The sequence below is a fragment of the Cyprinodon tularosa genome, unplaced genomic scaffold (genome assembly GCF_016077235.1).
Source record: "Cyprinodon tularosa strain WSP-4 unplaced genomic scaffold, ASM1607723v1 ctg228, whole genome shotgun sequence".
NCBI classification, from domain to species: domain Eukaryota; kingdom Metazoa; phylum Chordata; class Actinopteri; order Cyprinodontiformes; family Cyprinodontidae; genus Cyprinodon; species Cyprinodon tularosa.
The window spans coordinates 646,079-668,611 of record NW_024038851.1 but is presented as its reverse complement, the minus strand read 5'-3'; the positions used below and the strand labels follow the sequence as shown (position 1 = coordinate 668,611).

The 22,533-nt window shown below is 38.6% G+C and overlaps 1 protein-coding gene across 2 annotated transcripts in view; it reads right to left on the bottom strand.

Annotated features, from left to right (window-relative positions):
* The window catches only part of si:dkeyp-115e12.6 (centromere protein F), a 30,194-nt gene that overhangs the window by 5,093 nt on the left and 2,568 nt on the right, over nucleotides 1–22,533 (bottom strand). Inside the window, exons 2-15 of one of the 2 annotated variants that reach the window (XM_038286546.1) lie at nucleotides 19,672–19,849; nucleotides 17,901–18,097; nucleotides 16,971–17,074; nucleotides 16,621–16,679; nucleotides 13,923–14,178; nucleotides 12,440–12,633; nucleotides 11,843–11,968; nucleotides 11,632–11,760; nucleotides 8,857–8,979; nucleotides 8,099–8,234; nucleotides 5,475–6,808; nucleotides 4,321–5,127; nucleotides 3,563–3,846; nucleotides 3,220–3,313 (exon numbers count right to left, since the gene is read on the bottom strand). In XM_038286546.1, coding sequence (XP_038142474.1) covers nucleotides 3,220–3,313; nucleotides 3,563–3,846; nucleotides 4,321–5,127; nucleotides 5,475–6,808; nucleotides 8,099–8,234; nucleotides 8,857–8,979; nucleotides 11,632–11,760; nucleotides 11,843–11,968; nucleotides 12,440–12,633; nucleotides 13,923–14,178; nucleotides 16,621–16,679; nucleotides 16,971–17,074; nucleotides 17,901–18,097; nucleotides 19,672–19,833 — 4,005 coding nt within the window. In that variant the 5' untranslated portion in view covers nucleotides 19,834–19,849. The remainder of the gene's footprint in view (nucleotides 1–3,219; nucleotides 3,314–3,562; nucleotides 3,847–4,320; nucleotides 5,128–5,474; nucleotides 6,809–8,098; nucleotides 8,235–8,856; nucleotides 8,980–11,631; nucleotides 11,761–11,842; nucleotides 11,969–12,439; nucleotides 12,634–13,922; nucleotides 14,179–16,620; nucleotides 16,680–16,970; nucleotides 17,075–17,900; nucleotides 18,098–19,671; nucleotides 19,850–22,533) is intronic. The other variant, XM_038286547.1, reaches the window with a different exon arrangement.

Here is a 22,533-nt window from a genome sequence, read left to right as displayed (position 1 = left end):
ACTAAAAAGGTCGACCGATCTTAGAGATCAACCAACAATAAATTGATAAGCAGCCGTTTTCTTAACAAACCAGAGGGCTAAATATTTTTTTACAATGTGCTGAATTCAGAAAATTATAATACACCATTGTATTTAATCAATTTATTGCTCAAGCTGTATTCAATTGTGACTGAATAAAATTAAATGCTCTTATTAGTAAACATCATTAAACCTAAAAAAAAAAGATAGACTGAAGCAGGAAGTGATTCTGTATAAAAAAAGATGATAAAATATGTGAAACATGGTTTCTAATGAAGGGAGATTTAATAATCATGCTTATTGCTGGCATGTCCTTTTCAATCATGTTACAAACGTTTTGTATAATGTTCTCTGTTTTTCTACCGTTTTCCAAAAAAGCCATACTTTAAAAGGCCTTTCTCAAACTGTACACTGCCTAAAAGGCTAATCTTGTTATCAACTGACGTAAAGGGCCTGGAGGATGATGTTGATGTGAAAATCTGAAATTAAATTATTCTGGGCCCGAGTAAATTAGATTTAAATGGCCAGAAAACAACTTTTGAATAAAAAAAAAAAAAAAAGAAAAAAAATCAGATCTTTACATAAAAAACCTCTTACTTTTCTGGTAACAAAGGAAAAAAGAAATTAACTGTGACTACAACATCTAGGTTACATATGTAGCATGTTAAATGTCCATACAGCACTCCATAATTGAGCAGTTATAGATGACTGGATTGAACAAAAATCAAGGGAGACCCCTACTGTGCCATTTTGGAACAGTTTGGCATGATAAAAAATAGGAAATACTATTATAAATTTAGTTACAAAAATACAAGTTTTATTTTTTCAGCACTCTTTGTTTACACACTGTAATTACACACTATATATACAAAGCTAAGAGGAAGATGGATCTTTTAAGATGCACAGGCATATCTAAATAACTGTTTGTCCAATCAGCAAGGTTCTCAGCTTTATTGGATGATCAGTGCTGTTAGAAAGATTTTATTTATACTCCGTTTGTGTTTCATGGGTTGTGTACTAATGAACTATTATGATGTATAATGTGTGATTCATCGTTTATTAACTCTTGCTAAAGATCGTTCCAGATAAAGGTCATGCGACGGGCGGGTTGTGAAACAGGCCTGAACATCCTCTATCACATGCTGGGTTGTAAAAGAGGCCTGAACATCCTCTATTACATGTTTCTTTTAAACATGTGTTCTTGGAACAATTCAATTGTAAAACAACCACATGCTTTGTTTTAACATACGTGCGAGGTTAAAAGTAAGATCATTTTGTTTCCCTTTCCCTTAGTTAAACCTCAGCTTGTGTAATAAGGGACACCCCCTGACTTCAATAAATAGCGAGGAGAAAGCTGAAGACCGGCAGAGTGGGTTGGAGATTTGTAAACTCCGCAGTCTCTTCCTACTCTCCTCGTGAGTTAACTAAATTAATTGTCTCTGTGCCTTCTTTCTTTCCCTGTATGTATGTATGTATGATGTTTAAGGTGCTTAAACCTGACAAGTGCAAATTATCAGAATTTTGCTAATGAGTTGGATTTCAGTCGATTCAGTGGCTTGTTGGCTTTCATTAGAAAAGCATAATTCGGTGCTGCTACGTGTGTTGCTGAAACCAGGCCCATCAAAACACTTGGTCTTAATTTGCTTTTCGGCTATCTGAGTGCTATTTGGCTGTGAAGCTGTGGTCAGTGGATATTAAAATCAAGTAGGTAGTCATGTTTTAGAAGTACATCTAGACATATAATAAGTTTGTGTCAGTAAGCTGACAGCTACAAGCTAATTATTGTTGCTAGAGCTCCATCCCCATTGAAAGACGGAGGGGCTAAATTCTCAACTTCCACACACAGCAGATAAGTTATGCTGCTAAACCAAGCAGCATGGATAAATAGGCGCTATTTAGTAGATAACTTAATGAGTTTATCAACTGTTTATATCAACAAACACCAGTGCATAAAGTTCATTCTGCAATTTGTTTGTAAATAATGTTGAGACTTTGCTTAAGTATTAACAGCAGACCCTCTAGTGGACGGCCATAATAATAAAGCACTGGTGGAAATTCCTTTCCTTTTGACGTTATTAATTAACTGGAACAAATTATAATCTATTAAACAATTAATGGACCATTAATAATTTGATTATTTGTGTACATCCCTTATATATGTATATCTTCAACTCTTTTTATTTCGCTTTCCCCCAAATAAAAACCAGTGTAACCAGTTGTCATCAAACCAAGCTTAAAAATGTCTTACAGAGTTTCCTAATGGTACTGCCACCTATAGTCAAAACACAGAACTGCAGCCCTCTTCTCCTTGTTCTCGTAGCTTGCACTCGCATTTAACAGGGTTATTATTATTATTTTTTTTACCTTATCTGGAGTTGCCATTGGTGCCTGAGTTGAGCTGGACGCTGGTCGCTTTTAGTATCCAAAAAATCAATTTAGAGTATAACCCTTTGATTGTTTGCTAGGTCGGATTAATACGTTTGACGGCACATTCACAGAACAGAGCGAGTTCGAAACCGAGGTAAATGCAGGAAAATAGGCTTCAGGCTTATACATACATCAGCATGAAACTACTGAGGTTTCAGTTTCCTGCTATGGAACAGAGAGCTCAGAAGTGATAAAAAGTGTATATTTTAGTCTATAGGCAAAATACATGTACATAAATGTGGTGGTGACAGGATAACGATAGATGGATGCTTATCTTCATAAAGGGCAGAGGATCAGGTTATAGTTGATGTGTAGATAAATGCAAATGGAGGAAATCAGGTAAGAATACCTGCCAGAGGCTGTGGAAGTTTAATCATTTTGGAGAGATTTGCTTTTAAAGATGAACCCCAAACATACAACGCGAGGTACAATAGAAAGATTTAGATAAACATCTATTTATGTCCTAAAAGGACCAAGTCAAAGAATAGACCATAAACAATAATCAGTGGCAAGACAAACAGTGATGCTTCAGAGATTCTTTCTGACCAATTTGACTGAGTTTGAGCTGTTTTGGGAGCAAAAATGGACAGAATTATCAGCTCTGTACGTGCAAAGCTACTGGAAACATAATAAAAGACTAAGGGCTGTGACTGCAATAGCAGGCAGCTCTATAAAGCACTTCACATATTTTATTTTTCAAGTTGAATTCAAATAATTAAGATTAGGTGCTGACACCTAACAAAATAAGGAAAAGGGGAGAGACCACTAAATCACCTGGTCAAACTTGGATGTGTTCTGTGTGTATCCCTGCGGAGCCTTTTTAGAAGAGCGGATGCTCTTTGGTTCAGGAAGGCTGCCGTTCTGAAGCCTTATGTTGAAAAAAGAGAAAAATATCAACTTAATAAGACTCAGACAACTTGTATTGTCATTTTGTATACACAGAGTTTATACAAAATGAAATTTAGTTTTTAGTGTAGGAGTGATCAAGTGTAAACAGTAAGGGAGAAAAAACAAAATAAACAACTAAAAACATAATAAACATCTAAGATATCAAAAAAAGCCTGACAGTAGACCATCACATATTTACTACAAATGTGGCAGAAGATGGTTGGTTTACCTGGAGAACAGCATGCGGCCCTGCAGTTTGTTAGAGGAGCAGCAGAGAGATAAGTCATCCTCCCTGATGATGGTGAGGACGTCCTGATTCTTCTGAACCAGGCTTTGAGCCGACTGGGAACGCCCGGAAACAGGAATCTGTGACAGATCCTCATCGTCTGTGTTGGTGAGCTGCTGCTGAACTGCAGAGGCTGGTTGGGAGGATAGCCTCCATAGAGTGAGCTCCTGGGCCTGGGTCTGGGTTTCCTCGGTCAGAGTCCTGACTCTCCTCTGTAGCACCTCCAGCTGGACAAAATGGATACGTCTTAAAATCAAGTTATTTTAACTTAGACGTCAACTTTCAGCAAACAGAACCCTCCAACTGGTTTAACATAAAACAAACATTACACTATGGATTTATTTCCTGTCCTCCTAACAGCATAATTTTTAGTCAAGTTTCCACTTTTAGAGAACAGGATTTGTTTTCTGTGGATCTTACTAAGCAACTGTATTTCCCACCTGATCCATAAGTGCAAAAATTTATTAAAAAGATAAAAATATTTTGAAGTGGCTGGATTTTTAACAGCATTCTATGCCAATCAGACGGAGAAAATACTTCAGTTAGTCTAAAAGTTAAGGGATTAGGGTTTTGTCCTGGAATATTTTCCAGCTTCTATGTTACAAAGAGCACAATAAGTCACTAAATGTTTGGTTTCAAAGAATAAAGAAGCAGTGAAATCAGTCTTTATGAGAACAAGGTGTTGACTTTACACTCAGTACCTGTTCTTGCAGATGTTTTATCTGAATATTAGACATTTCCTCAGGATTTCTTTCCTCACTCATGCTGCTCTTCTCGTGTCGTTCTAAATCCTGAGCTTCATCATCAGTCTTCTTCACATCCATTTCCAGTAACTTGTCTGGCGCTGCCTCCTTTATCACCTCCAGTACATCTTGCCCTGCCAAGCAGGATGCAGGACCTGGGTGTTCTGTCTGGTTTCGATTCTCGCCGTCAGTCTGGGATGTTTGGTCTCTGGTGTGCATGTTAGCCAAATCCTGGATTCTCTGCTGCAGCAGCTTGTTTTCCTGCCTGAGAGCGAACAGCTCTGTAAACACTTCGACTTTTTCTCCTTGTTGACTGGACGGGTCCTGCTCCACCTCGCAGACAGACCCGCATAGTCTCCCCATGTCTGGAGAGGTTTGAGGCTGTGTTCCAGAGGTTACTGCTGCACTTTCCTCTTTACTACCAACAGGTGGAGCCATTTGAGCATCACATTCATCACTGTTGGGCTGAACTTCATCAGTTTGAACTTTAAAGTCTGAAGGAGGAACAGGAGTCGGAGCCTCCTCTTGCTCTTCCAATTTCCCTGTAAACTTCTCATCTTTTTCTCCCTCTTCAGTTAACAGTGTCTGTTTCACTGCCTTGTTTTCTTGCTCCTTTAGTACACTCAGCTCTTGCTTGCATTGGATAAGTTCCTCCCCTTGCCTCAAGAGGGTGCTCTCCTTCTCCTGCAGCTCAGCCAGGAGGCCTACAATGTGCAGACTCTGCTTCTCAAAGGCAGTGGTCAGCTCCTTGGTTTGACGGGTTACCTGTGAGGGCAGAAGAGGAGTAAAGCTTTAAGTTCTGAACCTTTTATCACAAACATTATCACCACAATTCCTGGATATTCTCTCAAAAAGTGTTCATCAACTTTAAAAAGCCCTGACTTTACATATTTCCTACATTTCCAGCCTGAGTGGGACTTTAGAACTCTGTAGTAATGACTCAAATGGGAATTTCTGAGCTTCACAGAGGAAATACAGGAATAGTTTAAACCATGATTTGAAATGCAGTTAAGAATCTAACTAACAGTATCTTTAACCTTCCATTCATAATAAGATTATTTTAGAGAGTAACACAATATTTCTGTATGTTATACACAGTCATCCTCATGTACCTGAATCTGCAGGGCCTCAAATTTATCTTTGAATTTTTTAGCTCGTTCAGATTCCTTTATACACTTTTTCTGCAGGGCCTCCACCACCTGTGTCTGATCCCCTTGGTGGGCTGAAGGACACATTTTGGTCCTATCTGAGGTGTCTTGGGTTGCCTCCTCACTGAGGTGGAGAATGTGTGCACTTTCCGTGGACAGGAGGGTGTTGCGTTGGTTGGTGGTCTCACAGAAGAGGAGGTGTTCCTCTGGTGAAGAGAGGAGACTGTCGGTAGAGCAAATGGTGTTGGAGCTGAGCTCATAGTCATGTAGAGATGGCAGAGGGCTGCTGGCAGTGGAGAGTTTCCCGTCCTCTGTGGAGTCTTCTTCTCTTCTGTGCTTGAGCTCCTCAACATCAACCATGATCTCTGCTAGTTTCAGGCTCAGCTCTGTGTTTACATCTGCATCAGTGTTTATCATTTGGTTTCTCTCCTCTTCCTCTCTCTCGCGCTCCTCTCGTTCTAAGGCCAGCTGAGCTTTCACCATTGACAGCTGATTTTTCAGCTGGATGTTTAGTTCAATCAGCTCGATTTCTCTGTCGTTTTGTGTCGGCTTCTCCTCCTCTTCTTGCTTCTCTTTCTCCATGTTCTCTCTGCTTCTCTTCATCTCTGCCTCCAAAGCAGCAACGGTCCTCTTCAGCCTTTCAGTCTCAGCTTTCTCATTTTCCAGCTTTGCCTTCAGGTCTTTTTCTTTCTCATCCCTCTCAGCTGCGAGGTTAGAGTGCTTGCGACTGAGCTGTTTGAGACGGGTCTTCGCTTCCGTCTCTGCCCGACGCTGAGCTTCCAGGTCCTCCAACCGTTTCTGGAGTTCTTCACGGACATCGCGGAGATCTGAGCGCAGGAGGTCGTTCTCCCTCTTGAGGTCCACAGATGAAACTCGCTGATCGGAATCAGGACACTGTTTACTTTTAGATGAAATCAGACATTCTGCCACAGGTGAGCTTTCAACTTCTTTTGCTCTGTCAAAGTCTGCCGATGTACTGAGGGGGATATTACTTCTGTTCTCTACCTCTCTATCACCTTCTCCTCTTTGGCCTGGTTTCTGTAAACCCTCAGAGTTTGCAATGTTGAAAGTGATTTGCTCAGCATCGATTCCTTCCCCAGGTTCTCTGCCGGAAGGATACGCCACTGTAATCTCCGCCCTGCTCCCATCCCTATTCTGCTCCGACTGGGAAGCTGCGGGCCTCCTGCTTTGTGCTGTAGCTCGAGAACTCTGAGCGTACGAGGACTGGGAGGAAAACGACTGTCCAATAGCACCAAAATGGGCAGGCTGAGGAGCAGATGCTGCAGAGGCTTTTTGTTCTGGGGTATGAAAGAAACACAAACAGTTTTTATAGATTAAAACATAGTTATTCTTTATCTTTAAAACCTCAAACGTAAATGAAGATGACAGCCATGTTGAAAAAGCCACCTTGCAGCAGAATGAGAAAGTGTTTACCTGTGAACATTATTTCAGGAAGATCCTTTGTGGGCTAAACATTACAGAATTACTATAATGTGTCCAACTAAACTATTCTGAAGTTATACATTTCTTGGAGGGGGGAATACAACAAACACAGAGCCGCTCTTTAGTATTTAAATGTTTCCTACAGTAGTAACATTAAAATTCAAATATGGTCATGACTTACTGGGCTTTTATGAGATAGACCAACAGAGAGCCGTGTTACCGCAAAGTGGAAAGAAACACTTTGTGTTATTAAGGTTTTTTTATTCTTTTTTTCTGTGGTTGCTTGTTAATTTTATGCACCTTGAGTCAAAACTGTTCAAAACCATCTTTTGCTGAAGCAAAGCTGAATGTTTTTTTTTTCTTCTCCTGCTTAAATTATGGAAGCTAGAAGGTAAGTTGAATTCACTTTGATGAAGGGTTTGATCTGCTTGCTGGCCTTTTTATTTCTTTGACAGGTCCTCATGTATACTTATGATTTATTCTGTAATGCTGATACTAAAAATGACATCAATCATAATTGATTATTTTATAAAAAATGAAATGAAATGTCTGAGCTTCAATTCTGCTGTATTCCCATGTCCTCAAAATGGGCATATGCATCGGTTGATTCAACATGAGGGACCACACATCTTCACTCCAAGCTTGTTAAATCATAACCTTTGAGTGGAAAGATTACACATACAAGTTTTAGGCCCTGTTGTGTTTGTATGCCAGCAGAGCCGTGGTCTATCAGATTAGGAGCAAAGCAATGTCTTGGTATGTCAGCGGTGGGGCCATACTCTATTTTCAGATGATAGACTAAACAGTGCTTTAGGAGATGCGAGTTCTTGTTTATAGTCTGCCTACTTTAAGCTTATTCCTTTCTGTTCTTTTTTTTAAGAATGCTGTTTGTTTACTCGTGTTCTCTAACAAACCAAAGAGTTCTTGGAAGAAATACTTGATTATTGCAGAGATTAAAGAAAAAGAAAAAACCTTGATTCTGTATATCAAGCACTCACTTCTACCTATCAAATTAAATAGTGTTGGTCTATCATATGAAATCCCAGTATAAAAACACTACATTTTGTAGCTGGGAATACATTTAAAAATAATTCAGTTATTCTTGCTGCTGAACAGCCTCTCTGGATTAAGAGCTCTCTTCTTACCCTGCAGTTCTTTGAGAAGACGCAGGGTGTCAGCTTGCTCCTCCTGCAGCCTCCTCCCCTCCTCCTCCAGAGCTCGTTCTCTCTTCCTGCTTTGCTCTAGAGTCACTGCCACACCCTCAGCCTCCCGCACTGCTTCCTAAAACCAGGGTTGGAAACAAAAAAAGACAACTAAACAGGAGGATTAAATCTAGTCAATCAAACCAACTTGTGGAGTCCACAGAGCATATTAAACATTCAGCTTTAGAACCAGTGATAACTACATAGATCTACATGTTTACTGGTGTTCTGCAGATAAAAAAATGCTGTGTGGGAAGAAAGCACAAAACTAGACAGAGGCAGAATTTAACAAGTACAAAACAACCTGAACAAACAAGTTAGAGAGTAGTACAGTGTGTCATGCTGGTACACTTTGTTTGTGCTGCCTCTGCAGTTTTTAATCAGTGACAGACTTTTACCATATGGACCTACAGGAAGCTAACACACAAATTCACCTTTTTTTGCAGCTGGACTTTTGAGCCTAGAATTAGAAAATCTTACTTTTGTTTTGGCTGAAGCATTAATAAACACAAAAAGAGGCCAGAGGTTTCTAATAATTAATTCATGCTTCAGATGCCGTCCAGTGACCAGGCTGACATATGGCATGCTGTTTAAAAATGTATGCCGATCACGTTAAACTCCACACTTAAATAATGAATAACCGACCTATGCAGGTGCAGACAGACAAGACTTTGGAGCAGAGCTTTGTTCCGCTGTGTTACCGTTAGCTTGGCCTGTGTCTGGGCCTCTTTCTTCTGGCTCTCCTTCAGCTGCTCCTCGGTCCACTTCAGCTTCTGCTTCAGAGCATCCAGCTCTTTGTCCAGCGCCTGCTTCTGCAGAGACAGCTGGGTGAGAAAATAAATGAGGCGTTAGCTGGTGAAGATCAGTAGGGCACTTTAAGAACGTAGTGTTTGATTGATAAAAGGCTCTTATTTTAGTTGCTTTCATCAGGATGAGAGAAGGACAGCAAATAGTGCTAACATAAGCAGGCATATGGTGCAAGCATTCATTCCCTTTCAGCAGACAGAAACATCAGTGTATCCTATTTTGATTTTACTTGCTGGTCCAAAATAAAATGGTGAGAAACAGATGACTTTTAAATTGTCTCAGAAATAACTATCCGGTACTGCAGAGAAAAACTGTGGTGGCTGCTTTTTTTCAGGTGGAACGGAGAAGTTGGTCAGAATTCATGGGAGAAAAGATGGAACTACACATGGACCAATTCTGCAAAAAAAAAAACTGTTAGGGAATGGAAAATACTTGAGACTGGGGCACAGGTTTAGCTTGCAGCAACACAACCACTGTAGATAAGCGGCCAGGGCTACACTGGAATAGATGCAATTTAAGCTCATTTATTAGTAAGCTTGGCCTATTTAAAGTCCAGAGCTAAATCCAAATGAAAATTTGAGGAAAGAGCTAAACGTTGACTTGCAAAGATCTAAATACAATAAAGCTATTTTATGAATAAATCTAGGAAAAACTGTCCTGCAGACAGCACCAAGTCGGAGCTTTAATTGCTCAGGTTGGCTTTTTACAAATGCACACCACACTTTCTAAGCTTTAATAAGCTGCAGATTTTTAAAGCAATGGATCATCTTCCTTGCAACTCACAATTATACTCAAATTTTAGTCTGACCCAAAAAATCCCAGTAAAACATATTCAATGTTTGGGTTGTGACATAACAAAATGTGGGAGGGATTTAAGGTGAACTAATACCTCTGCAAGACACTTCTGCAGTTCTAACATGATTCTACAAAGCTGCTGGCATGTCCATGCGCAGAAACATTGTCTAATACTAGCAGGATTTCAGTACTGTACAAAAGCATTGAGCCAGACCTTCTTATAATTCTGCTTTAAGTTTAATCAGCAGTCCATCCTGCTCTCTGTAGGTATTCCTTTGGACTTAAGCAGCTTTTTCTACTCATTTGTCAGGCCTGTAAGGCTCTTTGAGTCAACACAGTGTCAACATATTATAACTAACCTAAGAAAAAGTTTTAAATCTGATCTTTAGGCATGTCTTCACTGACAGCCTGAATAAGATTCAGTTTGTCTTGCTGAAGTTACACCAGTCATTACCCCAAATAACAGTTTGAAGAAGATTTTTGCACAAATACCCTGAACTAAAGAGCTAACGAGCAAAAAGATTAGACTGTGAAGTATGATGCATTTTTCAAGACGATGCATCTGTTATTATCAGGGAGCCATTTAAGATCCTCTACAGATATGCATAAAATTTCTGATAGTTAGAACTGAATGATAAAAAACATCAAAGTTATTAAAGAACTAAAAAAATTTAGATGAACACGAAGAAAGAGCGGGAGCTCAAGAGTTCTGCACAATATTACATTCTGCATGTAAGTGATCCACTACCTACCAAACCGGTATTGTTAGTTTGTACCTGCATTAAATTATATTTGTTACTCTCTTCATCATGCTGTGTTTATGTTGTTGTTGTTAGGCTGAATATTTCAATATGTGTACCAAAGAACTAATTAACCAGGAAAAGGCATTTCAAAGCTTTACAGAACCCCATTAATAATAACCTGTCAAAGTAAACTTCTCTTAAATTTCAGTTTCTACTGGCAGTTTTCTGGAAAAAAATAAATGTACTTCCACTGAGGGAATCGGATATCAATGGGATTAAAGACATTTGACTTTTGTTTTTTAAAGGTTTTTATGCAGCCAAACAACTATCAGCCAGTTTGGTGCATAAAATGTAATTTTTATTTTTAAGAAATTCGATTTTATAACAATATTTAAGCTACTTCTTTTGGATTTTGTCAAGCTCTTAGCATGTGGCAGCAAATGTAATCTGCTCTCTATAGCAGCACTTTATTAGACTTGACTGTAGCTGGTGTGAAACAGTCACTACTGTTTAACGCTTGTGACCCAAAGATGGGTTTCACCCAATAAGAAACTTAATTTCTGGTAAAGTTAAATACCAAGTCTTTTTTAAAACAAAAACTACGAAGCTGTAAAAAAAAACCAACACATTAATAATCTCCCTCCCATTGCATCCAAACAAAATCTTAAAGGTTTTGGGTTTATTCTAGAACTTAGAAAGCAAAGCAGTCATATATTTGTTACCTTTGCTGATTTTGTTTTTCCACTGGGGACAGACCAAGGGGAGATAAGAAGAGGACGAAGCACAGTGGGAGCAGAATGTGGGAGAATGGAAACACAAAAAGCAAGAGAGTAAGGCAGAAACAGGCAAGAAGAAAGTTTGGGAGAAAAAAAAACATTTATTGACATTAGGTATAAATAATACAATTGAAAGAAGTTGGAAAGAAGACTGAATAAAGAAAGGGCAAAGGGTTGGAAAGAGTAAAAGGAAACGGCTGACAAAACAGGGCAGTTGGATGAAACAGAGTCATGCAGCTCTGCAGTTTCCACTGTTGATACAAACCTCATATTAACAAATATGGATGTGTTATTTGAGAGGATCAGCTCGTGTTGTTGATGTGTATCATTCTCTTTAATTTATGTCTGTATTCACCTTGTCAGCCTGAGCCTGCAGAGCATTGTGAAGTGTCCTGGCCTGTTGGAGCTCCTGATTGAGCTTATTCACCTCCTGCTGATGCTGTTTTTCAAGACACTGCCTCTCCTTCTGAAGCTCTGCTAAATCCTGAATCCAAAACACACAGCTGATTGTGAAACTGCACTGTGGAACAGAGAGACCTGACCAGATTCAGTTTCTCGTGTCTGACCCTCTGATGCACTTTCTCTAACTCCTTGGTGCGCTGCTGGTGCTGAAGCCGACTGCTCTCTGCATTTTGCCTCTGGCACTTCAGCTCCTCTTGAAGCTGCTTCAGTTTGTGCTCTGCTTCTAATACCTGAAAAGGAAAAGAAATCAGATCATTTAAATGTTTTTCATCAATTATGTTATAAATGAGTTACTGCATTTTAGCCAAGAGAATAATTTCTACTGTTGACGTAAAGCACCACATCCCTGAACAAAAGAAGGAGACCTCTCTTTGTAGGGTAATAAAAAAGGGATTTTCATTTATGTCATTTATTTTTACTCTGTGAGCCTAATTATTAAAAAGATTAAAGTTATTTAGATTTTAAAAGAAAACTGATATGTATAAAGATAAAAAAGGAAAACATATTTATTAACTTGTTTTCGTCATCTCTCAATTACTAGACATGCAATTGAGAGATTTAGATCAAAAGAATAAATTGCTGTAATATATAAACAGGGTATATGGGAAAAGGGCATTTTAAATAATCATGCTCAGATAAATTAATAAATAAATCTATGACTGATGTGTAGACAGTAGTAGTAATCAGGCATTAGTTTTTACCCGCTCTTTGTCCTGGATTCCCCGTGTCTGTGCCGCATTAAGCTCATCCTGCGTTTTCTGCAGGCTTAGCTCTTTGGCAGCGAGCTCCTTCTTCATTAAGCCCATTTCGCTCTGGATGGACTTCAGCTTCCCGACCTTCTCAGACAGCCGGTCCTCCAGAGCCAAGATACGACTCTGCAGTTCTGATGAAGATACTGTTGGATCGACACAAGACTAAAAACGTCATTTTAGATGTAAGAAAACAACAACTGGTCATTTTTATTATTTCTTTACCTCACTGTATTATGCATATAAACAATGTATGCATACATTAGTCCTGTCCTGGTTCAACAAACAAGGAATCATTTTGTTTAAGATATAAGCACCAAGATCATCAGCAATCGTCCACGCGAGTAGATCATTTCACTTTTTTACAAAATTAAAGACAACATTGATGCCTTTAGCTGAAAGTTAACAATATCTTAAAGAAAATGTGTCAGTGGAAGTTTGCTCACAAGTATTATTTTCCAAGTCCTAAATGGATGAGTGGAAAACAACAACTTATAACAGCTGTTTGGAAAAACTGGCCGAATGTCCAGTAGTCATTCCCATTTTCTTGAATGCTGATTTGTTGAAGATGTAACTCAAAAGCAAAGCAGAAAAAGCATCAAAAGCTCTTCATATACTGTACTGGGTGAATCCATAGAGGTTGCTTTAAAGACAAACACATGGCTGATTTTTTGAAAAAACTAGTAATAGCATTAATAATAATAATATGTTTTAACAAGGAATATTCTGCAATGTGTTAAAATTAATTAGCATAATTTTATGTAATACCCATAAAATATGCATAGTTGGATGAGACTGAATGTTAAGATCGGAAGCAAAACACAGCTGTGATACAGCATAATGCATTTTCTACAGAAAATGGGCTCGATGGAGAGGAGCAGATCATAAAACACAATAAAACCACTAATGCCCCAACAGTTGAGGGCTCAATGTCTTCTTTCACACTTAACCATCTGCTTCCTCCTCTAAACAAACACATAAAGACATTTAGGAGTTGAGACAAAGGAAGGTCTTACATCAGGATCTGAGATGTCCAGAGTGTTTGTGAATGTCTGATGAAGCTGCTTTTAGGGATAGGGAGGAATGTCTGGCTAAGGCAGAGATTTCTACACAATTTATTTATTTATGCAACATTTTTTGGTGGAGTCATGCGGACTCAGTATAAGACATACATGCCAGCTAATTTAAACAGCACCTAAAAACCTGTTTGGACAGATCTGTTTACATGAAACTCTAAATCTAATCCAAATCCAATGCATTCTGTCTGAAAGTTTAGGATTATACATGTTAACGATAAGTGGAAGAAGAAGAATTCGGTGTAATCTAATCTTTGTAGTAATCCAGGGTACTTTTTAATATTTTTTCAGGATAAATACGATAATCTGAGCTGGATGTATAAGCTAAACAGCTATGGCTGGTGAACACTCTTACTTACCGCCTGTTTCCGTCTTGTGGACCTTCTGTTCGAAACTCCGCTCCACCAGACCTTGTGCCACAACCTCAGGGCTCGGTATCTGGGGGGACGACACAGGTCGTCTCCTGGATGCAGGTCTATTGTCATCTCGTTCCCATGGAAACACAGCCGAGGGTGTGGAAAAGATATCTGACTGCTCAGATGGGTGGCGGAGCGGTGTACTGGTCTGCTGTCGAGGCAGCGAAGAAGTTCCGGTGTCTGAAAACTGGAGCCGCTGCTGAAGAGAATTTAGATTGGAAAGATGAAAGAAAACAGAAGGCATTGAGGAATAACTGAACTAATTGAGGAATTAATTTCTTTAAAGAAACAAAAAAACTTGGATTTTTTTACATTTTCAATAGCTTTTGAAAATTGAATAATTCATTCAGATTTAAGTTAGACTTGGACATCCAGATAAAATTCTTTCCCGAAAAATCAAATAGATTTCTGCTGTGAAAAAATGCACCATGAAATAAATATGAAAAGGATTTTGGCTAGGAAATAACATGCTTTTATCATTTGGTTTATTTTATTATACCAGCAGTAAATTGAAGTATTATTCACTGATAAACACAGTAAGCAGACACCTACTTATCTTAATCAATAAAACTACAGGGAGTCTCTTTATCTGCCTTTTATCTCCTTCCCTTCCTAAACTGGGAGATATATTTGCTATTTTGTAGGACTATACCACCATACATGCCATCTGGCTTTATTAATATTTGGCATGATTTTAAATTCATTGTGTGTACAATTACCATTCACTACTAAATGATTCACAACCTATGACAAAAAGTGACTTTATCTATGCAGCAGATACACTCACTGCCAATGGAGATAATGAAGCAAACCCTGTTCCGCCCTCCACCGAATCAGACAAACACTGGAACCACGGCACACAGACAGGAGTCACGGATTCTACAACTTCTCCTCGAAACGTTAGTCGGCAACCAAATCCTCTTTTCCAAGTTCATAAGTCAAATTCCCCACTGAGCCTGAACTAACCGCTTTGTCTTCCCCTCACTATACAGTTCCAGTTGAGCAGTGTTCAGAGCAACACTTCTCCCTCTGTTTTACTTCTTTGATAAAACCCGCCAAAACGTTTCCCTGGTCTCTCTGTTCTGTTTTCTGCATTTGGGTCTGAACTTTGTAACATCATGACAATGCTAACAAAAAGCACGGTAGATTGAGGACACTTCTGTGTTGATGCAATTTATAGAGCCAAGTTTTTACATACACAAAAACGCCCTATATCAAAAATAGTCCCCTTCATGAATAATGAATGTGCAAACAATCTCACAGTGTGTAAAAGCGACATACATTATCTTTTAATGATATCTCTGTACATTGAAATCTTAAATCATCTCTTTTATTCAGTGACCTAATGTTTTGTTTCTTTTAAACAATTTTAATACTGTGTAAGAAAACATCTTTTGTTTGTTCAGTCGTAATGTAATACAGCTTGAACAAAAATTGTTAAAATATGATAATGTGCTATCTATTTAATTTAACGTATGTAAAGTTCAGTTTAATGCAGGAGAAAAGTAAGATTTTTAGGAAAATGGCTGCTTATTTTAGTCCATTAATAAGATCAATCAACTTCAAATTTTTTTCTTTAACTGCATCCCTAATTCAGCTGCATCTTAAATCCCAAATCCTCCCAGAGCATAACCACAGTCAAATGAGCTAAATAGTAATTAGTCCAATAATAAATTAAAGAACTTAGTAGGAATATATAGATATATTCCTAATGTCCCTTCATCTATACATTTTTATAAAGTTTTGCCAAGAAAGCAACACAATGTCTGCTACAGATAATTTATCAGTCCTAATATCAGCTACAATCAGAGAACAGTTATAAAAGTTGAAGATACGCTTGTTTGCTGCCATGGTTGATGCTCAGATCAGAGCTAACAGGACATATTCTTCATAACAATAATTCATTCAGAATTCCAAAACATATTGCTATTTTTAAATCTTCATGAGGAGCACTGTTTGGATTTTGTAGAGCCTCTCCAGCTCATCTTGCCAAAACTCTCCTCCTTATATAAGTTATTGTGGTTCCGCGTAGCAGATGATTCTCAGTAAATAAATCAACTAACTTGACATCCCTTTATCTACATGTCACAATAATATGGATATTTAATTTTTATATATTAACAGAGCCAATGTGATAACTTTACATTTCTGAATTCTTATGTGATGTTCTGGCTGCTGCTTTGCCTGCTTTTCTTCTGAGGATCATACAAACACTGGAAACAGGCTGCATTGAATTTATCTTCTCTATCTATTGGAGCAGCTGTGACACTTTGAGATTGTCATTTTAAATATCAGACACTGCTTTTCTTTGGTTGCAACTTGCTCAAAATGGCTGTGCTAGAACCTGCTTCACAGTCAGCTGTAAGACCACAGATAACGCTATGGTACTCTGTTTGAATAGTCACAGCAGGTCAAGCTGTACTAAAGACAAACCCATCTGGACCACATGGGGGGAATAGAGCTGATTAGTACACTAAGTCTGTAATTTAAAGATGAGATTGGAAATAAAGATAAACAAAGAGGGATTGAAGTTCTGGTTGTCTGATATGAGAAGAGCCAAATCCTCCCAGTGAGACGAGCTAAGCTCCACAGGACTTCAGGATTTGAAGAAAGCTCAGTGGAAGAACAAGCTGGTACTTACTCTGATATGATGTCTCTGTCCTTCATCCCGCTGCCCCGATCTCTCTTCCTGTCTGCTCCCTGTAGGGCAAAAACAGAACATGATGGCTGAAGTTAGAGCCTAAAACATATTGACAAAGTAGAACAGGAACAGCTGCGAGTAACCAAACAGTGGAAAGATAAACACAGCAGCCCCCAGAGAGTAATGGGGTGGGAAGGCTGAAGGACTTTATTTTTAATCTCTCCTCAGCTGGGAATCTCTGTGGTTTTACTATTAAATGAATAAATCATACAGAGCATGAGTTGAAAGGAAAATGGACAGGAATCACTAAATAGAGCAAACAAAGGAGTCATAAATTTTAAGCACTGTACCATTGTGTTCCCAGGGTGAGGATGCACTCCAACAGGGTGTGGAAAACAGAGCGGTATCTGAGAGCCTGCTGCTGTTCTGCAGTTTTTCCAACTCAGCTTCCAACCTGCCACCGAGAGACGGATGGTGGTGAAACAGAAAGCAGGAAAACAGAAGAACCCACAGGGATGAAAAAAAAACAACAAAAAACAAAGGATCCTAATGAAAAATGTTCTACTGAATTAAACCACAAATTACTAAAGAGATTAACTTATTTCTGATATCATAGAGCTTCATCTGAAGGCAAAACCCGCCAGTACAGACAGTGAAATATACATTGCTTGAAACTGCTTCAAACTTTTACATTAAGTTACATTACAACCACAGATGTCACTGCATTGGCCAGCTCTACCACAAAACTAGCAATACAAGGCTGTTGAACTAAATTGCTAAGCTTGGGAATAGCAGTGATAAAAGAATCAGCTGAGGCCTGTGGTAGCTCTGGAGGAGCTGCAGAGAGCCACCGGAGGAAGGAGACTATGTTAATTAACAAGATAAGTATTAGTTCTTCACTTCACCTATCTGGCCTTTGCAGAGAGGTAAGAGGAAGAAAGTGGTTGTTAGAAGAAGTCTGGTTTCAGTCAGCTAAAAGTTACGTAGGGAACAAAGCCAACATGAGGAAAATGATCTGATCAGATGAAAGCAAAGGAGCTATTTGTCTTACATGGAAAAAGTGAAAAAAGATGCAGCTGTTATTGTTGCAAAAGGCACTTATATGACAAGTAAACATAAAAAGCGGGCCACACTTTTCGGGTTTAACAGAAAGATTTACTGTAGGAGTTAAACTTGACTTTACATGTTGACAACTCTATTTTTAATGTCAACATAAACAATATAAACATGCTAAACATTAAGGGAATATCAATGTAACCATGCAGTCCACTCAGGCTGACCTTTTGATTTCTTGGCTCAGCTGGTTGTTATGGTTACGAGCAGCATCTAGCTGCCCCTCCAAAGAGCATACTTGGGCCTGCTTTGTGTGAAGTTCCTGTGTCAAGCGCTCCTTGCTGGTCACAGCTGCCTTAGCATCTTCCCGAACACTTTGGAGCTCTCTCTGTACAAAATGCAGCTCCCCACGGACCTCCTCATACTTGGGCAAAAAAGAGGGAGAATATTCAATTGAATTCAGTTTATTTATTTAGTGCCAATTTATAACACGTCATCTCAAGCCACTTTACAGTACAACCAGATCATACAACCAAACTGATTCAAAGTTTTTTATCTAAGGAGAACCAGTTCATTGCATCGACTCATTGACTCAAATACAATCCGTCACACTAAACATGCTTGTAGCGACAGTGGAGAGGAAAAACTCCCTTTTAACAGGAAGAAACCTCCAGCAGAACCAGGCTTAATGTGAGCATGAAATACAGAAAGAAGCAGAGATAGGAAAGGCAACTGTAAAAGGCGGCCCCGTCCAGGAAACACACAGCCAGGCAGATGAGCTCCAAGCCAGCTCCCATGTCAGAGGACAAACAGAACACATCCAGCCAGTCATAGACAGAGAAACAGGACACTGGAAAACAGGCCAATCTCCAACATCTATAAACAAAGGTGTTGATGTCCTTCAATTCCTACAAAATATTCAAGTCTTTCTAAAAGAAATCAAATGTATCAAATGCAGCACTGAGATCTAACAGGACAAGTACAGATACAAGTCCATTATCTGAGGCCATTTGAGTTTCATTAGTGACTTTCACCAGAGCTGTTTCAGTGCTATGATGAGCTCTAAAGCCAGACTGAAACTCTTCAATAAGTTCATTATGGTTTAAGTGGTCAAACTACTTTATTAAGAATTTTAGATAAGAAAGGAAGATTGGATATAGGTCTATAACTGACCAAGTCATCTGGGTCAAGAGACAGTTTCCTAAGTAAAGGTTTAATTACCTTAAAAGCCTTTGGTACATATCCCTGTAACAGGGAGAGATTAATCACATCTGAAATGGAGGATGAGATCAAAGGGAATACTTACTTAGATAACCTGGTTGGAACTGGGTCTAACATAGGTACAAGTTGAAGGCTTAGATGAAGACAATAGTTTTGCTAACTCTAAAAGTTCAACTGGATCAGAGCGGTTCAGATTCTATGGCTACCTCAGATGCTACTTCACCAGCTTCATCAGAGATAAATCAATCATAGATAGAGGAGTGCTAATGATTTTATCTTTAATAAGATCAATCTTATTTATAAAGAATCCCATAAAATCATTACTGCTAAGAGCAGGTGGGATGGACGGTTCAACAGAGCTATGGCTCTGAGTGAGTTTGGCAACCGTATTAAAAAGAAAGCTAGGATTATTCTTATTCTCCTCCATTAATGAGGAGAAAAATGCTGTTCTTGCTTTACGAAGGGTCCTCTTATACAGCAGTAAACTATTATTCCAGACTAGGTAGGATTCCCGTAGGCCTGTGAAGGGGGATTTCTCTACCGTTTCCTAGCATTTTGCTTTAGAGTGCGAAGCTCTGCATTAAACCAAGGAGCCAGCTTTCTATTTTTAATAGTTTTTAAAAAAGTAACAGGAGGGAAGGGAAGATCCCCTTTTTCTGTTCAACAAACACTCATCTAATGCCGCATGCATTACTTTACTAATATGTTACAGATCAAACTGATTATTTTGCTAGGAAAATGTAAATGAGAGCTATACATAAGCACATCTGTGTTTACCTTGGCTGTTTGTTTTTCAAGGCTGGTATGAGTGTTGTCCAGCTGCAGCTGTTTCTGTTTGTTCTCTCTGGACAGTCGATCCTTAAGGACCTGCAGCTCCTTTACTTTTTGAAGGACCCTCCCCGAGAGGCCCACAGTCCAGTCCTCCTCAGCCCAGCTCATCTCTGTCCGTCTGGGCCTGACAGGATGGCAGGAGAAACGATATTATTACAAACACACCCAGGAACCCTTTGGCCTCCAAGAAAGAAATATTAACATTAGTTAGAAAACACACTTTCCGAGAAGGGTTGCCCGAAGCGTGGGACTTGGGCTATATGTGGACCTCCAAAGGGCTTTGCATGGCCCTAAACCTGAATTCAGCATTGGTGTAACAGTTGGGCATCAATTTATTTTTGTTTGTTTTTTTTAGGAGCTTTTGAAGTGTTTGTTTTTTATTTTATTCTAGTCATGTTTCCTGCTTAATGTGCTTTCCTTTTAAGAAGCATAGCACATAATCCAAAGTTTTTGAAGAAGTTTGCCCCCTTTGGTGATAAGTTAAGATGACACCAGCACTATCCTGATGCGTAGGAGAGGAGGAAAGACCTGCCGTCTGCCATTGTGACTACACAGGTCTTTTGTTCACAATACTGATAATATTTTTGATAAGTATTTTAGAAAAAACAAGCCCAACTACAGTTTTTTTTCTCCTGCCCAGGGCAGAGCTGAGTTCCCTTGAAAACTGCCCCAATACTTACCGTACTCTGATCTTATCCCATCGCCAGTCAGACTCCAACTTGGCCCTTTATGCCACACTAGAAAAATGTTATTTTCTTCCTCTTGTGTAAAGTCTATGATAACGTTTGAGGTGCACCTGTGTGGCTGGTCTTTTTTGATCTTTTTACAGTAGTTCTCTCTCTCAATGGCAGCAGAGACACAAAACGGTAGTGTAGAATAATAGAAAAATTGGGTCCGAATCACTCTCTAATGAAGTGACTAATGGAGCCTATAGAGGCAACTGCAGAAAATAAAAGCTTATGTTACATCTCAGGGAAATATAAATAAAAGATAAGTAAATAATTAACTTTTAATATCTAATTAATATTATATTTTTATTATTCAATGTATGGGAAAGAAAAAATAAATCAACTTTTAAACTTGTGCAATGCACCTTTGGCGTGAAACAAGAAATGGAACTAAAAACATCCAGATCTTTAATGAAAAATATTAATGTTATGTTTAATATTCTCAGCATTTTCAACATTAATCTTTTTCAGACTTTTTTCAAAAAATGCTGTTTTGTTTCTGCCATGTTTCTGAACCCACGTCAATCAACTCTTGTCAAGAAATATGCTTTTGAGGATGAAAATCTGAATAACAAGACGCATGAATCTTAGTCTACAATAACTTACAGATGGATTTCCTGCAAAAACCTGACGCATTTGTTTGTCTCACTAAAATATTGTGTATTTAAATTAGGGCTGCAACTAATGACTAATTTGCTAAACGATTAATCTGTTGATTATTTTCTAAATTAATCAATTAATAAATCAGATAGCAGATTTCTTTACAGATTTTAGCTAAAACTTTTCCACTTGTGGAGTTCTGAATAGATCATACTGACAAAAGGTTTAAAGGTTTTAAATACAAAAGGTTTATATATATATATATTTTTTTTTATTTTGGAATATTTACTGCTCTAAATGGGTAACTCTGTCAGCTAAAGGCATGTTTTAGAGTCTCTATAAGGGGAGTGGCAGCCTAGTGGTTAGGGCATAGACTTGGAATCCTGAGGTTCTGAGTTCGAGCCCAACTCCCACAGACTGCCACTCTGGGTCTCTGAGCAGGAACCTTAACCCCACACTGCTCCCCGGGCGCCGCACAATAGCAGCCCACTGCTCCCCAAGGTGATAGGTTAAATGCAGAGGTAAATTTCTCCAATGTGAGATCAATAAAGTTCAGTTATTATTAACTGATATACTTCAGGTAACAATTAATCGATTACTGAATTAAATGATGATTAATTCAATCATGATTTATTGTTCAGCTCTAATTCAAATTTATGCTGATATTTTTAATAACATAAATTATGAAAATATACAAGTATTTTCAATTGAAAGAAGAACAAAAAAAATCTTCTTTGAACAAAGCAAATTTGGCCCATTTGGCCAAAAGCTTGGAAACCACAATTATAGAGCTATCACAATCATCATTTGTCTGAGGAAAAAAGTTGTGATACTAAAACAAAGAGGAAGGCTGGTAAAAAATAAATCAGGTGCATATTACTCCTGTAAATCAGGGTTTGTCTTTTGTTGCTAAGGCTTCGCTTCCTCAGGGAGATACTGGTTGTCACAACTGTTCAGCTGTGACTCAATGTTTTCCTACACAAACTGCTCCAGCTGTTATGACAGATGAAAATAAATCCCCTCTGTCCTACACTTTGGCATGAACAGGAGTACTTTCACATAAAACCTTTTCTTCAAGCTTCCAGTGAATTTAGTGTACTAATCGTCTGTGCATTTAGGTAAGCAGCCCATATAGATGAAAGTAAAGAATGATGAAAGTGAGACCTGGAATGGAGAAAAGCAAGACTGATAGTCAGCGAAGTTCAGTTTTGACATGTAATCCAGCCTCAGGGCTTATTATCAACGTTATAACTGCACTCAGTTTGTGTCAAAGCTCAGTGAGCATTTATCTGCTTCTCTACACTTACGAACTGACAGAGGGCAGGCAACAAAAAAAAAGTTGAATAGTGAACAACAACAAGAATGCTAATCCTGCCCCTAATCAATTCAAAACACATAATCACACTTGCTTAACTAAGAACATGGAGCTTGTTAAAACATTATTTTAATTTTGTTTATGAATAATTAAGCTTTTGCACAT